The 16184-nt window shown below is 42.9% G+C and overlaps 1 protein-coding gene across 2 annotated transcripts in view; it reads left to right on the forward strand.

Annotated features, from left to right (window-relative positions):
- Window positions 1–16184, forward strand: part of KIAA1432 (KIAA1432 ortholog) — a 95468-nt gene that overhangs the window by 67967 nt on the left and 11317 nt on the right. Inside the window, exons 10-16 of one of the 2 annotated variants that reach the window (XM_006863755.1) lie at window positions 837–885; window positions 2581–2733; window positions 5091–5294; window positions 10168–10206; window positions 10520–10630; window positions 11521–11610; window positions 15347–15507. In XM_006863755.1, coding sequence (XP_006863817.1) covers window positions 837–885; window positions 2581–2733; window positions 5091–5294; window positions 10168–10206; window positions 10520–10630; window positions 11521–11610; window positions 15347–15507 — 807 coding nt within the window. The remainder of the gene's footprint in view (window positions 1–836; window positions 886–2580; window positions 2734–5090; window positions 5295–10167; window positions 10207–10519; window positions 10631–11520; window positions 11611–15346; window positions 15508–16184) is intronic. The other variant, XM_006863756.1, reaches the window with a different exon arrangement.

Consider the following 16184-nt stretch of genomic DNA (forward strand, 5'->3'; position numbering starts at 1 on the left):
GCTGCATCAGACACGGCATGTTAGAGTCACCGCTGCATCAGATACAGTTTGGCCTTCAGTGGTGTATTCTCTCTTAAGAGAGGTAAGCCATGTCCACAGGTAACTTTCAGGAAGTGGAAAGTATAGCTAGGCTCTTGTAGTGGTTGATACATTATCCTGACCCTCAGTCTTGATGGAGTAAACACAGATTCCCAAATGGTAGGACCCTGTTGAGTAGTCAGTTTGGCCTGAGGAGAATGTGGTCATTACAAACGAGGTATATTATCTCCCAGTCCTGTGTTGTTGTTAAGTATGTCGAGTTGGTTCCAACTTGTAGCGACCCTTTATAGGGTTTCTGAGTTGCAGCTGGTGATCTTGAACTGCCAGCTTGGTGGTTGGCAATCTAGTGCTGACCCTACAGAGCCGCCCCAGGACTCCACTAGCTGGGTTGTTATTGTTGTTGTTATGTGCTGTCAAGTCGGATCCAACCCATAGTGACCCCGTATTCCTGCATTATTATGTATTTCTGCTTTAAAGGGACAAAATCAATGTGATTTAAAATAATTCAAGCCAAATGTCATGTGTATTTTACACAATTAAAGGATCCCTGGTGGCACAGTGGTTAAATGCTCAGCTGCTAACTCAGGGATCAGTGGTTCAAAGTCACCTGCTGCTCCATGGAAGAAAGATGAGGCAGTCGGTTTCTGTGACGATAAGAGTCTTAGAAAAAGCGTGTGTGGGCAGCTCTGCTCTGTCCTGGCCTCACTCTGAGTCAAAATCAAACCAAAGGCCGTGGGTTTGGTTTTTTGGGATATGTAGTTAGAGGACACTTGTATACGGTCTCTGTTCTGTTTCAGTTACAGGTCTGATGGGACCAAAAAGGAACCCCTGAAGATCAGTTCTATGGTAAGCAGTTACTTTTTTTTTTTGTCTTTTAGGTGAAAGAAGCTTTTTTTGTTTCTTCTCCCCTTTTTCTTTTGTTGGTGTGATAAAGTCACAAAGCTATTTTTGTTCGCTTAAATAAGAGAGCTCCTCTTTATGCAGTTCTCGCTTTGGTAAAAGTGTTCGTGTTTCAATCTGGAGGCCGCTGCCTATTTTGCACTTTTGATTGTAGTTTTGCTTTGATGTGTCCAGCAAGCCGCTGCCACCTTTGTGTAGCTCCAGCTCTCATCCAGCCTTTGGTGTTTCTAAGTTGACACCACTTCTCATGAGAGGTGCTCCGACCTCCGCTCACCTCCTGTCCCTTAGCATACAGCGGCGTACTCAGTAGTGGCTTTCCCTGGAGCCCAGGCACTTTGTAGTAGCTGAGTACCTTTGATAAACGCTCCATAGACGTGTGGCCAGAAGCTGCAGGTCCTGCTGTGATCTTTTCTATATCATCTCTTCTCCAGAGTCTGCAGAAAACAGTCAGGTCACCACCCCTGTCTTTCCATGAAAAGCATTTTCTTAAGACAGCCCATCCGGGTGCCATCCTTGAGAAGTGGGGTGACTCTGCACTCCCTGCTACTTTGCTCTCTAGCTACAGACAGAAAATTATTTTCTGAACTTGCATTTCTCTGAGGCTTACACTGCTCTGAGAAGTGCCTCCCAGCATTCCACCATCAAGGCCCCTTCCTGTGTCTCTCCCAGCTTTCTACCAAACAGCATCTACTTAACTTCCAACTGCTGATTCTGAGTGTCATACAAAAGCTGGTTTTTGTGTTGTTGTTAAGTGCTGTTGAGTCAGTTCCGACTCAGTGACCCTGTATAGGTTTTCCAAGGAGCGACTAGTGAGCTTGAACCACTGACCTTGCAGTCTAGCATATTAGCAGCCTCTTAAAGTCACTATTTCAAACACAAATTGAAGAATCTCAGTATTTACGTTTGCTTGTGCAACTTTATCATGGGAAAAGATAAAAGTTCTCTGTGTCTTTTAAATTTTACAACAATTGATGGACACTCCCCACCACCACCCATTACTATTTTCTTGACTCCCCTGTTGGGAAATGACTCATCTTTAAAATGCCATGCTGGTATCTAGTCTCAGAACAGTAATATTGACCAGGCCTTACGGAATTTATTTCAGCCTTAGCATTTGAAAGACAAGAGAACTTAGTGCCCAAGAACAGGTTGCTCAGGTAATCCAACAGAATGGAGACCAAGCTAGAATGCAAACCATCGTTCACACCTTCCTCCCATCCAGTGGGCTTCATACTGTGTCTGTGACAAATGATTCTTTGTTGGGTCTCACTAGGTCACCTGGGTCTCTCCTGGTAAAGAATTTCTTTGTGTTCCCAGTTAAATTGAACTCTTGGAGAGGTTAGAGCAGCAGGTGTTTCTGTGCTTTGGGACCCAGATATGGCACCTAGACTTGTGTGTCATGTGTCCCCTCTTCTGCGCAGAGAGCAGTGGCTGCGTCCTCTGGAGGGAGCTGAGCTGGAGACAGGGTTCCGGCCAGCATTCAGTTTGCCAGGGGCTCCTTGGCCTTCAGAAGTCATTCTTCAGCTGTTGTTGATGATTTCAGAAAGTGAATATTTGAAGGGAGGAAAGGACAAGAAATTTTTCATTGCTTCCTTTTTTTTTTTTTCGCATCTCCTCCCTTCCCTCAACCCCCCTCCAAAGAGCTGGGGCGCAGAAGGCTATCACCTGTGGGTAATCAGCGGATTTGGTTCCCAGAACTCTGAAAGTGAGGCTGACCTCAGGAGACCAACCAGACAGCCCAGCATCCTGCTCTTTCCATTCCTCAAGAGCGTGCTCACCGTGAACCCTTGTATGGTACGTGCACTTTATCCTGACCCTTCATTTGTTAATTGTTTAGTGGCTTTTGTGTTAGAGTTTCAACTTTTCCTGATGCCACAGATCTCCACAAACTTTCAAGCCCCCTCATATTGCTAAAAATGGCATATTATCCTTTTTGATGCATTTTCTGATTCTTAGGATTCTTTTTCATTTATATGAAACTTATACCAGTGTTCTATTTCTGGGCAGGTTTTGTGGGTTTCTTTTAATAGGGTCATGAGCCACTTGGGGGGAGCACTGTGTACAGATTGACATGAAATGAGTTTCTTTATCTAGAAAGCGGTTGCCACAAGTGTGTTCCACTAGGAACAACTTCAGAGACATGAAAATATACATTCTCTTGTCATGGCAGTGTAAAACCTGGGGTTAGACAAAGCTCTAGGGAGCTTTTGTAGGACTACAGAACCTTCAGTGTGCTAATGTGCCCTCTGAAAACCCAAGCACTGGCATATAAAAAACACTGTTGTTCAAACTTAGTCAACAATGAATTTTTAAGCAGAACCTTGAGAAAAATATTTCTCGGAACCTGCTTTGTGGAACACTGCTCCAAACGATATGAACTTCTCACACTCCACTCTGAAGTAGTGTCTCATTAAGTTACGTAGGAATATGTCATTGTAATCTACTGCCATCGAACCAGTTCCAACTCCTAGTAACCGTCTAGGGCAGAGTAGAGCTGTCAGACGGGAGCAGGCAGCCTCCTCTTTCTCCCCCAGAGTGGCTGTGAGTTTGAACTGCTGACCTTTCAGTTAGCAGTCCATTCCTAACCCCATTACAACACCCATAGATTTTTAAATAGTGTGACTTGTTTTTAATTTTACAGTGATAGTCCATTGGTAAAGAAGGTACAGAGAGCCTGTAGTTGAAGCGTAAGCATCCCAAGAAAAACAAGAGTAGAGTGTGTTTCCTCCCTCAACCGAAATTGTAGTTGAGAAGCTGGATGGAATGGCTGGCTGGGTTGGGTGCTGCTCCAGCTTACTGGGATAGCTAATGCTGTAGTTCTCGTCGAAAACCAAGCAACATAACTAAGGACAGAAACCATCATCGTTGTCAGAGTAGCATCCAAGCCTAGCAGAGGTCTTGGCATTAACCAAGCGCTCACCAAATGATTGTGGACTAGATAGAATGTAGGCCACGCTGCTCTTCCACCATGACTTAGAAGCTCCTCCGGATACCCCCACCCCCTCTTCTTGCCTGGTAGTGACATGGGTAAGCACACACACACGTCACGAGGTATTTATGGTGAAGTATTTTGTAAATTGCAAACAATGGATAGTTGCGTCCATATTTCAGAGGGGAAGGCTCTGTGACTTGGCTATTTTGAAGACGTGATGAAAGATGCTGCTCTAACGGTTGTCAGCTGAGCTGTTGAGTTTTGGACTCTGTGAAAAAGCAGGCTTTACCAGAGATTAAATCCACATTGCTAAGTAGGCATTCCAGATATTGCCTGTCTCTCCCAAATATACTCATTGCGTCTCTTTGTCTTCTGTGAAGAAAGCCCCTGTTGAGATGTATGAGGGTCAGTCAAAAAGTATTGCTGTTGGGGGTTCCATTAAAGTCAGCACAGAGAGGTCAGCTCAGGTTAGGGTTGACTGTGTTTTAGGACCGAAAGGGGTCATCGTGATAGATTTTCTCAAAGAACACAGGGTGACTACAGTGGCTTAGTAAGCTTTAAGAAAACTGAAAACTGCATTGGTGAGGAAAAGGCCAGAAAAGTTGTGCACTGGGAACAAAGGATTCCTGTGAGAATTGTGTTGGGAAACCTTACCCATTCACTCAACAGCCTTGATCTCACCCCTTCAGACTTCTTTTTGTTTTCCCAACTCGGGGAACACAATGTGGATCTCTCGAAGATGCCAGAACTGCCGTTTTGATGTTGTTTAAGTCAGAGTCCAGAGCTCTTCAGGGAAGGCTTGTTAGGTGCAGTTCTGACTCATCGCAATGCTCCGCACACCGGTGCTCCGTACACCAGAACCAAACACTGCCCGGTTCTGTGCCGTCCTCACAGTCACTGTTACGTTGGAGCTCCTTGCTGTAGCCACTGTCAGTCCATCTTGTTGGAGCGCTTCCTCATTTCCGCTGACCCTCTGCTTTATGGAGCATGGTGTCTGCTGCTCCCAAAAGCATGTAGATCAGGATGGGGGAAATGGCAAGAAACAGTAGCTTCACACTCTGATACGTTTTGTAGCGATACTTTGTGACTGGCCCTCCTGTGGTACCTTTGCTATAATGAAACCAAGCAGATGTGTTACCTCCTTTCCCTACCTGACATCAAAGTGTTTGTATTGATTTGTTCTCTTCCTTTACGCCTCCTTCCTCCCAAACCTCATTAGAGCAATCAAGAGCAGGTGCTGCTTCAGGGGGAGGATCGCTTGTACTTGAACTGCGGGGAGGCCTCCCAAGCTCAGAACCCCCGGGGCTCCTCAGCACACTCCCCGCACACACCCGGCCGGGAAAGGAGCCCGTTTGCCGATGGAGGTGTAGAGTCTCAGGGTTTAAGCACTTTGCTTGGACATCGACACTGGCATGTTGTACAGGTAAGGCGTGAATTAACTCGTCACTTGACTTGTCTTTACATAAGATGACACCCTGAGCAGATTGTTTTTTCATTCTCAGTTGTTGCATTAGAGCATTGCGACTCTCAGAAACCTTTTTGACTGATGTGTCTCTGCTGCTTTTCCATGTCGTGGTCTTTGTATGTCTGCTCCATCCGCTCGTTCCCCTTGATGGAGCTAGAGTAGTGTGTTCCCACCTGCTTAAGTCCAAGGGTATGCACAGGGTCAAAAGCTGGAAGCTTTATGTTTTGTCCCTTAGTAAGCAAAACCATTGATGCCACCACCAGTCTGTTCTGTATATAAATGCAGGCCTGTGGGTTTGCCTTGGCAGACGTGCAGGGGCAGTCTTGTGTGGACCCCTGTATGGCTGGTCTGGCAGTCCAAGTGGAACTATAGGGAGGTGAACTACCCTAACTGCAGACTTGATCAGTCTCAAATTGTATTGTTAATAAACCTAATCCTGTCTCAAACTGTTGACTTGTCATAATGTAACTTCTCAAATGAGCAGTGTCCTTGAGTAATTGGATAAATTGGGAATCAAGTCTGAGCTTTGATAGAAAATAAAATTAAATGGGGGCATGAATAAGCTGGTGTTCCCTAAAACAAGGTTGCATATTGTTTCGAAGTCCTGAGTGATATGCTTTCTTTCCTCTTTGATATCAGAATAGTTTTGGTACATCAGCGCGTACTAGATTCATTTCTTTTAGCTGATGTCTATTTCCACAGTTGTCCGCCTTCTACATCGTACCTTTGCCTCGTTAGCTGATCTCAATACCCATCTATTTTCAGTTGACTCTGAGGGGGAGGTAACATAAGACAGGAAATGGTTACTATATGGAAGATTGAAGGAAGAAATGGTTCCTGCAGTGATGTGTGGTATACACTAAACGAAAATGTGTTTGATTTACATAAATAAATTCATAAAATCAAATATTGTACAGACCATTTTATAATCAGTAACAATTATTAAATAAACTGATCCACTACTTCCTTGACTAAAGTTTCCCACTGCTCCCTTCTCTCCTATAGCCGTTACTCTGCCATTTTCATTTCCCCACACTTTGAACTGTCCACTCTACACTGACCTAGCATCAGTGCCAGTTCTGCCTAGCCAGGGCTGTGCTACCAGAGAGCCAAGTAGAGCAGAGGACCAAAGAAGGTAGGTCTGCAACTCAAAAACCCACTAGTGAGTTTCCTTCCAGCTCACAGTCAGTGATTCTTGGTGATTTTTTGAAGTGTCTCAAATTAGAAGCACATGACCCTGGTTTCAGGACTTTCAACAAACTAGGTTCTAGCAAGAGTCTTCTGTTGACCTTTCCTTTTTGAAAAGTTGAACTTGGTGAGCTCCAGTTTTACCTAATTTTTTTTTTTTTCTTTTCAGTTTTCTGAAAAGTATTAAAAATAACACGAGAGCTGTATTCATGAAGTTTCATTAACTTATAATAAACTCACAGGGTTATTAGCGCTGGGAGGACCTTAGAGGACATCTACTCCATATAGATTTTCTCCATAAGGAAACTGAGGCTCAGGGATGTTAGACGGCTTGCCCAAGGTCACAGCTGCACATACATTAAAGAAACATTCTACCCTGTTTTAAAACCCAGGCAGACATATAGTATGGTACTGCTTACTGCTGACCCTGAGGGCAAAGCTAGAATTAGCCTTTCTGGTGGTGTTTTTACTTGGAGTGGTCCTATACTGTAGCCCCCACTCTGGTGGGGGATGGTAGGGAGGCTGACAGCACCCTTAGAATGCTGAAGCTTTACCTTGCAGGCCTTAGACTCATTCCTAGTGGGCCCTGAAGAAATCGGGACTGGCCTCAGTTCCTCCATCCTTGCAGTTTTGTCTCATCGGAGAGCCCGTGGCCTCCAGCAGAGCGGCTTTGTGGGATGGTTTGTACTCTGTAAGCTGCTTGCACTATGTAGCATCCATCAAGTGAGCTCTGGCCCGTTCTGCCCTTCTTTCTGTCCCTCATCCCGGGAAGTGGGTGTAGGGACTATGGGGATGAAGTTATCCTACTTTACACCATCCCAGAGTTTCCACTGTAGGGGATTCTGTGCCCAGTATGTTGTTTCCTTCAGCTGAACACAAATGCATACTTGGCAGAAGCAGGGCTAATAGCTGTGCTGATAAAGAAGGTGCCTTGCACACTTTTTGTTTTAAGTTTTTTGTTCCAGCTGCAGATTTTTTTTTTTTTTAATTTTGAAAGGCCTCCTGGCCTTCTAGCTCTGCTGCATTTGGGCCTAGCTTGTATGTGATTACTCAGACATCTGCTTCTCAGAGGTGCGTGCTCCAAGGACGCTGGTTTTATCGTTAACCTGTCTGTGAAGATTGGGAGAGGAGGTAGCAAATAAGCATCTATAATGATGGCATCAAGCAATGTCAAGTGAGGGGTTCGAGTCCCGAGGTAACATACTTGGCTAAGCACTCAACTTTTAACCAAAAGATTAGTGGTTCAAACCCACCCAAAGGCACCTCCAGACAATCTGCTTCTGAACAATTACAGCTTTGAGAACTCTGGAGCACAGTTTTAAAGAGTGATTTTATGTATAGAGTGTTTGCTCTCGTACCTCTGCAGTGTGTCAAACTTACCACCCTATGAGCAAGTCAACACAGAGCTAGTCTGGGCAGGACACAGGTCCCTAGCAGAATGCGTTTTTTTAAAAACAGAGGTTGGTTGCAGCTCTTCAAGAGAGACAGGAAAACCCTCAGAGAAGAACAGTCGAGACTCTGACCCCCCAGCACACAGGTTCCCAGGGGGTGGTGCAACCTTGGTCCTGGCCAGGCAGGTGACCCACGGGCATTTCTTTCTTCATAGCTACCCTTTCCCGTTCTCAGCATTAGAGGGAAAGCTCAGCGTCCAAACAATAGGGCGTCTGTGTGACCTGCTGAGAAAGAAATGTTTGATTCTAGTGTGGCTCTCCCAACACCTCAGACACGGAGCTGCAGGGAGCAAGGCTCCACTTAAACTTGCACTTGGCATTCATGACGCCTCAAACACGAGACTGATCACGTGCTAGGATCCCACTTTGGTCGCCTTACTTAGAAACAGCCCCTCATGCTGGGATCCACTTTTGCAGTCGGCTTCCAGCTCCCACTGGAGCACCCAGACACGTTTCAGAATCCTTCCCAAGCACAGAGTGAGGGCATGGGAGCCCTTTCGGGTGTCCTGTGTGGCTGACTCAGTTATACCCAGGCACATCTTTCTTCAAGCAAATCTTTTTCTGTTCTGTTCTTTATCCAAAAGAATTTCACTCACCGCCTCCTAGAAAACAACTGGGAGTTGTTTTCAACTTGTATTTTTCCTCCCAAATCATTACCTCAAGCACCAACTTTGCCCATCACAGTGAATGTTGCCAGTTGGCACCCAAAGCGCATGTTAGTGCACAGCAGATGTCCACAAACCGCCATGAGGGGTACAACCGTCTGATGTAGCTGTGAGGAATCAGCTCTGTCAGGAGGATAAGTGCTTGAGTTTGTGTTTTGTTTTCATGTTATCCAAAGAATCTGAATTTGACTGCGCTTGGCTTTTGAATTTGGTGTCTTTTTTATTTCTCTTGAGTATGTCACAATGTTCTTTGAGTCACATACAGATAAATGTGAATAAAATTGAAGTTTTCTCCTCTTCCAGGCACAGAAGGCTCTTTCTTTGTCCTGTTGCTTCTCACTCTACTCTCGCCAATAGTCAGTGGGTCAATAAAGCTAGGTCTTATGTCATTGACATTCGTCTCCCACAAGGGAGTCTTTATGTTGGAGAGTCTTACTAAGACTATCCAGAGACACTATGTACAAGGATTTCAGGCAGCATGGGAAAATCGATTTCTGGTACAGATGACGGATACATCTCTGTCATCTACTCAGTTCTCATGGATGTGAGTACATCGAACCACCCCAGTTGAAAAATAGCAGCTTATTCAAACTCTCAGGGTCCTGGGATGGCACTGTAGGAAAAGCACTGAACTGCAAAGTTGGTTTGAACTGCAAGACTGGAAATTCAAAGCCAGCAGCTGCTCCTTGGGTCAGAACGGACTCTACAGCTCTAAACAACAAGACATGTCGTCCCCGAGCAGGAATAAAGCGGGAGAATTTCCTACATTGTTAAAATAGTATAAGCATATATTGCTTTTTAAGTCAGGAAACCGTAACAGTCACAAAAGATGTTCCACAAACAAAAGCAGAACTCCTGTTGTGACGCATTGCATTAGACAGGCTGTTTGGGAATGGCTGAGCTCAGCAAACCCACACCCTGTTCACCGGCACCGTGTCTGGACTGCCCTGTCGGGTTTTTCTGAAAAGTTCTTGACCTGTCCTCAGTATTGAAAACAAATGAGCAGAAACACTGTGGGAAGAAGGACGAAAGCTGGACCTCTAGAAACTTGAGATGAAATGGTTAAGTCAGGAGACACAAAATGTTGCCTGGCATCCACATGTTCAGTTTCAAGTATGTTCTAGTAATAGCCGTCATCTGGAGGCACCAGACATTGAATGGAGTCCTGGTGTGGCCCTGTAGGAGAAGCACCGGACTGCTAACTACAAGGTTGGTGGTTCATACCCACCAGCTGATCCTCGTAAACCTTCCATAGGGTTGCTGTGAGTTGGAATCAACTCGATGGCACTTAGCGACAACCACAAACACTGTGTTGTTGTTAAGTGCTGTCGGGTCGATTCTGGCCCATAGCGACTCTGTTTAGGGTTTCCATGGAGCACCTGGTAAGCTTGAACCACTGACTTTGCAGTTCAAACGACTTTGCAGTCTGGAAAGTAAATTTTGTATTGTAATAAATTGGTGCTTTCTTTGCTGTACATGTAAATGCATTTCAGAGGTCTTACCAGACTGCTATGTTGTTTTCTTTAGATTTCAAGCACCTATCTAGAGAGCAATTGGCCTATACGGGTGAGTCGTTACTTGGTTTGGTTGATGATCACTTGTTAGCATTTGCTAGAAGCAGTATTTTGGGGACTGAGCCCTTTAGCACGTGTATTGGTAAAACTCTAATAGTTGGTCTGTCGTACGTGCCAGTGTATTAGCATCTGTAATTTTGTTAAATATAGCTTGAATATAAATATCTAGATTTTAAACTTTACCATTTTATATATAATTCAAGTAGCAGACATTTATTTGTAGTGTGTTTTCCTGACTCACAGTAAGCGTATTCTAATAACATACGTAAATTTGCAAAGAAGTTCTTAACTTTTTTTTTCAACAGTTTTCAGCTATTGATAAGCTTGGGCAGAATATTGCTGTGGTTGGCAAGTTTGGTTTTGCACACTACTCTTTACTCACCAAAAAATGGAAGCTTTTTGGAAACATTACCCAGGTCAGTCTTTTTTAAAATTAAAATCAATTTTTCAAAGTAAGAAGAGCTATACCATAAAATAGCTTTAAGGCGAGTCAGTATTTACTTATAAAATGTATATAAAGTCACATATAAAAAAGTGGTATTAAGTTATGTCGAAGAGTTGACTTTTGATATCAAAGTATTTGATATTTAGTAAAGGATTGTGTATTGAAATTGTTGACTTGTTTTTTGATTCCTGTTATGCACAAACACTTAAATTCTTTAGCTTGGGAATGTACTCTTCCATTCCAGATTAAGTTTCATCACATGTGATTAGAATGAAGTTTATACAATTTGAGATCATTCCCTGCTTGTGTGTGTATGTATGTGTGTGTGAGAGAGAGAGAGAGATCAAGCCCCCTCATATATGGATAGCGTACCCACATATGCAGTTGGATTTTACAAGAATCAAATAGGAAGAAAAGAGAAGGAAATGAACATTTAGTAGATGTCTACTGTATGCCAGGGACTTTTAGGTGCTTTTGCATATGTTACCTCACTAAGCTCTCTAACACCAATGAGGATCATGTTGCTACTGTTCCATAAGAGAGAAAAGGAAGACTCAGAGTAACCCAGCTGGTAATTAACAAAGTTGGAATTTAAACCTTGCTCCGCTGGATGTGGATCTAGTAATGCTATATGGTATCTGGTTATTTCAACTGATGTACTTACTGTTTGATTTATGGAAATGTTTATTTTTAAAATTTGCATATGCATAATTAATAAGTCCCCAGAGTGATTCTTCATTAGACAGAGAAAGTGTAGAGCAGAAGTAATTTTCATAGTCTGCTTAAGAAGATTGTGTAAATGTATTACTTTCTTATCATTTCTAATAGCATAAAGGTAAAAAATAAATTTTTTCTTTAAAGGAACAAAATATGATTGTAACAGGTGGCCTGGCCTGGTGGAATGATTTCATTGTCCTTGCATGTTATAACATAAGTGACCGTCAAGAAGAGGTAAGAAAAAATGTTTCTCAGAAATAACAGATTTTCACATAATTAAGCATAGACACTGCTTTTAAATGGAAATAATCTACTGAAAACTTAAACAAAGCATTATTATGCTTTTTGAATCAAGAATGTTTATTGGATCAAGAGTACCTAATGGGATTTTACTTTAAGCTTTTTTCTATTTTTAAAAAAATGTTTAAATGATAGTCAGGACTTATAAAAAATGCTTTTAAAATATATTTGCTGTTAGGCAGTCTCTGTAAGAATTGAAAATTTAAAAAACATGTAACTGTTAAAAGTGGAAAAGGTTGTAATGTAAGGATGAAGATAGATTTCTGGATTTATTGGGGTAGTATGTTTCTGTGTTCCACCACTCGTCTGTCAGTTGACTGTACTGTGTGTGGGGGCTTGTGTCTTGCGGGGATGCTGAAAGCTTTACTAGTGACGTTTTCAATCCCCGCAGGCTCACCATGGTGGACAGATTTCAGCAAAGCTTCCAGACTAAGGTAGACTCAGAAGGAGACGTAGACTACTTCTGAAGGGTTAGCCACTGACAGTCTCAATAGCAGCAGAACATTGTCATCATGCTGGGAGATGAACCCCTGAGGTTGGAAGGCACTTAAAATATGACTGGGAGGAGCTGCCTCCTCAAAGTAGAGTTGACCTTAGTGATGTGGGTGGAGTAAAGCTTCCAGGACCTTCATTTGCATATGGTACACAACTCAAAATGAGAAGAAACAGCTGCAAACATCCATTAGTAGTCAGAACCTTGACAGTACAAAGAATGAGTCTAAGAAAATTGGAAGTCATCAAAAATTAAATGGATCACATAAAGATTGATATCCTACGCATAAATGAGCTTGAAATGGACTAGTATTGGCCATTTTGAATTGGACATTCATGGTTTACTCTGCCAGGAATGACAAACTGAAAGAGGAATGATGCCATCATCATCAAAAAGAGCACTTTAATATCAATCTTGAAATACAGTGCTATCTGAGAGATAGGGTTATATTCCTATGCCTACAAGGAGTCCTGGTGTGGCGCTCTCAGATAATCACTGGACTGGTAACTGCAAGGTTGGCAGTTCAAACCCACCAGCTGCTCCTTGGAAATCCTATAGAGGGCTGCTTAAGTCAGAACTGGCTCCACAGTACACAACCCACCACCAGCAACAACTTCTTTAGTCTGAAATTGATCAGACATGCAATCAAGACTCATTGGTACTTACTGGTTATTAGAATGCAAAGGTTGGAAACAAACAGGAACTTAGTGATAGAAACAATGCTGGAAATCCACATGGTAGGACTTTGCAAGACCAATGACTTCTTCATTGCAAATACCTTTTTTCAGCAACATAAAAGGCCTCACCAGATAGCATACGCAGGAATCAAATTGACTACGTCTGTGGGAAGAGATGATGGAGAAACTCAGTAACACCAGTCAAAACAAAGTCAGGGCAGACTGTGGAACAGATCCTCAATTGCTAATATGCTGAAGCTGAAGAAAATTCAATACATGAAATCCAGAATACAGCCTTGGCTATATCCTTCCTCAATTTAGAGACCATCTCAAGAACAGATTTGATGCATTAGGCATTAATGACCGAAGACCAGAGGAATTGTGGGATAATATCAAGAACATCATACCTGAAGAAAGCAAAAGATCACTAAAAATACAGAAAAGAAATAAAAGAAATGGGTGTCAGAGAGACTTTGAAATTTGTTTTAGAACATAGAGAAGCTGAAGTGGCAAAAAGGAATGCTGTGATTAAAAGAGCTGAACAGAATGTTTCAAAGGGCAGCTTAAGAAGACAAAGTATTAAATGAACTGTACAAAGACCCTTTGGAAGAGCACACTCAGCATTTCTCAACTGAAAGAACTGAAGAAAAATTAAAACCTGTTTGCATGCAGTTGATGTTTTCTATGGGCCAAATATTGAATGATGCAGGAAGTACTAAAAGAAGATGGAAGGAATACTCGTAGTCAATTTTCCAAAAAGAATTGGTGGTGTTCAGTCATTTTCAAGAGGTAGCAAATGATCAAGAACCAGTGGTACTGAAGGGAGAAGTCTAAGTTGCACTGAAGGCATTGACGAAAAACAAGGATCCAGGAATTGACAGAATACAAACTGAAATCCTTCAGCAAACTGATGCAGCCAGCACTGGAGGCACTCACTCATCTGTCAAAAAATTTGGAGGACAGTTACCTGGCCAACCGAGTGGAAGAGATCCATACCTGTACCCATTCCAAAGAAAAGTGAGCCAACTGAAGTCATGGAATGGTATCATTAATATCACATACAGGTCACATTTTACTGAAGATAATTTAAAAAAACTATTGCATCTTTACATCACCAGAATGCTGCCAGAAATTCAAGTTGAATTCAGAAGAGGATGTGTGGCACTAGGGAAATCATTGCTGACATCAGATGGTTCTTGACTGAAAGCAGAGCATACCAGAAAGATGTTTAGTTATGCTTTACTGACTACGCAAAGGCATTTGTGTGGATCATAACAAACCACAGATAACATTGCGAAGAATGGGTATTGCAGAATGCTTCATTGTGCTCATAAAGAGCCTGTAGTTAGACAAATAGGCAGAGCCACTCGAACAGAACAAGGGATGCTGAATACTGTAGCGTACGGAAAGTCATTGAAACTAGTGTTTGAAGAACATGGTTATCAGGATTGGAGGGAAGACTCATTAACAACCTGAAATTTGCAGATGATACAGCCTTGCTTGCTGGAAGTGAAGAGAACTTAGAATAATTACTAATGAAAGTCAAAGACTGCAACCTGCATACAGGACCAATAAATGACATCACGATAAATGGAGAAAATATTGAAGTTGTGAACAATTTCATTTTGCTTAGATTCCTATGAATGAATGTTCATGGAAGCACCAGTCAAGAAATCAGACGATGTACTAATGCATTCGGCAGATCTGTTGCAGAAGACCTCTTTAAAGTGTTAAAAGAGCAGAGATGTCGATTTGAAGACTAAGGTATGCCTGACCTAAGCCCGGGTTTTTTCAGCTGCCTCATACGCATGTGAAAGTTGCACAATGAATAAGGAAGATCATAAAACAATTGATGCATTTGAATTATGGTATTGGATAATATTGAAAGTGCCATGGATTGCTACAAGAAGTAACAAATCTGTTTTGAAAGAAGCACAGCCAGAGTGCCCCATAGAAGTGAAGATCACGAGACGTCATCTTTCATGCTTTGGGCACGTTATCAGGAGGGACCAGTCCCTGAGAAGGACATCATCCTTGGTAAAGTGGGAAGGTCAGCGAAAAAGAAGATGACCCGCAATGAGATGGATTGACGCAGTGGCAGCAACAGTGGGCTCCAACTTAATCAATTGTGAGGATGGCACAGGACTGACCGAGCAGTGTTTGATTCTGTGCATGTGGTCACTGTAAGTTAGAACCAACTGGAAGCCACCTAACAATGTTGGTTTTTCGGGAAACCACTGGTCTTCTTACCTCAAGTCAAAGAAGGAGATTCACTAATATAATGCAATTCATAGTTTTGGTCATCTCAGCTTTTGGTTATTTATAGACTGAGCCTTGCCTGCCAAAGTAGAAGTATTAGTCAGTTATTACTAAAACTCAGATATTAGAGCTTTTCCTTCCTCTTAAAAAAGAGTTTAATTAAAAACAGCACTGGGAAAGTATGTAGTCATTATGGGTGTCCTCTTGTTTTTACAGCCTTCTTTCTTTTTGTTCTCTTCAGCTCAGAGTCTATTTGCGGACATCAAATCTGGACAACGCGTTTGCTCATGTCACCAAAGCACAAGCAGAAACATTACTGCTGAGTGTCTTTCGGGACATGGTGATAGTGTTTCGAGCCGATTGTTCAATATGCCTTTACAGTATTGAGAGGAGAGCCGAAGGGTGAGGAGGGCGGGGACAAGTGTCTGGTGGCCAGCCTGCCGCGTTTCCTCCATACTTTAGTTTTTCTCGCTTTCTCAGTTTTTCTGTATGTATGGTTAGTTCATTTCCTTTGGTTATTAATATTCTTAGATTCATTTGGGGAAAAAGTCTAGTTAGAGATGAGGCAAACCTTTATTACTGATTTTTTTCCACACAACCTTGAATGTTAAGTGCTTGCTGTCACTATGCCCCAGACACCCGGGGGACGACTCAGGTGTCACACAGCCTGAACGCTCAGGGAAGCATGGCATCAGCTCCCTCACATCTCTGAGCTCAGTTACAGTAATGCTACGGCTCCGGGCTGCCTGTGTTCGTCCAGGCCGCTGGTGGCCCAACAGCATGGAGTCCCAGCCCTGGGTTTGCCTTTATTCTCACTGATTTTTAAACAGCCATGAAGTGTGTACTTGCTGAGGAGAAGTGGGGCTGAGGGAGGGGTGTAAAGCTAGAAGCTGAATAGTCTGACTGCCTGCACCCTAGACACCCGCACTGTCTTCCTCACCCAACTAGACTTTCCCCCTTAATCACTTGTATTGTGGCGTCTTGCCCAGTTTTTCCTGCCCCTTTTTCACCTTGTTCCGTTTCTCCCTCTTCTCCATACACCCTCCTCAGATCCCTCAACCTTACTGGCTGCGGCTTGG

This window comes from Chrysochloris asiatica, unplaced genomic scaffold, assembly GCF_000296735.1.
Source record: "Chrysochloris asiatica unplaced genomic scaffold, ChrAsi1.0 scaffold00056, whole genome shotgun sequence".
Taxonomy (NCBI): domain Eukaryota; kingdom Metazoa; phylum Chordata; class Mammalia; order Afrosoricida; family Chrysochloridae; genus Chrysochloris; species Chrysochloris asiatica.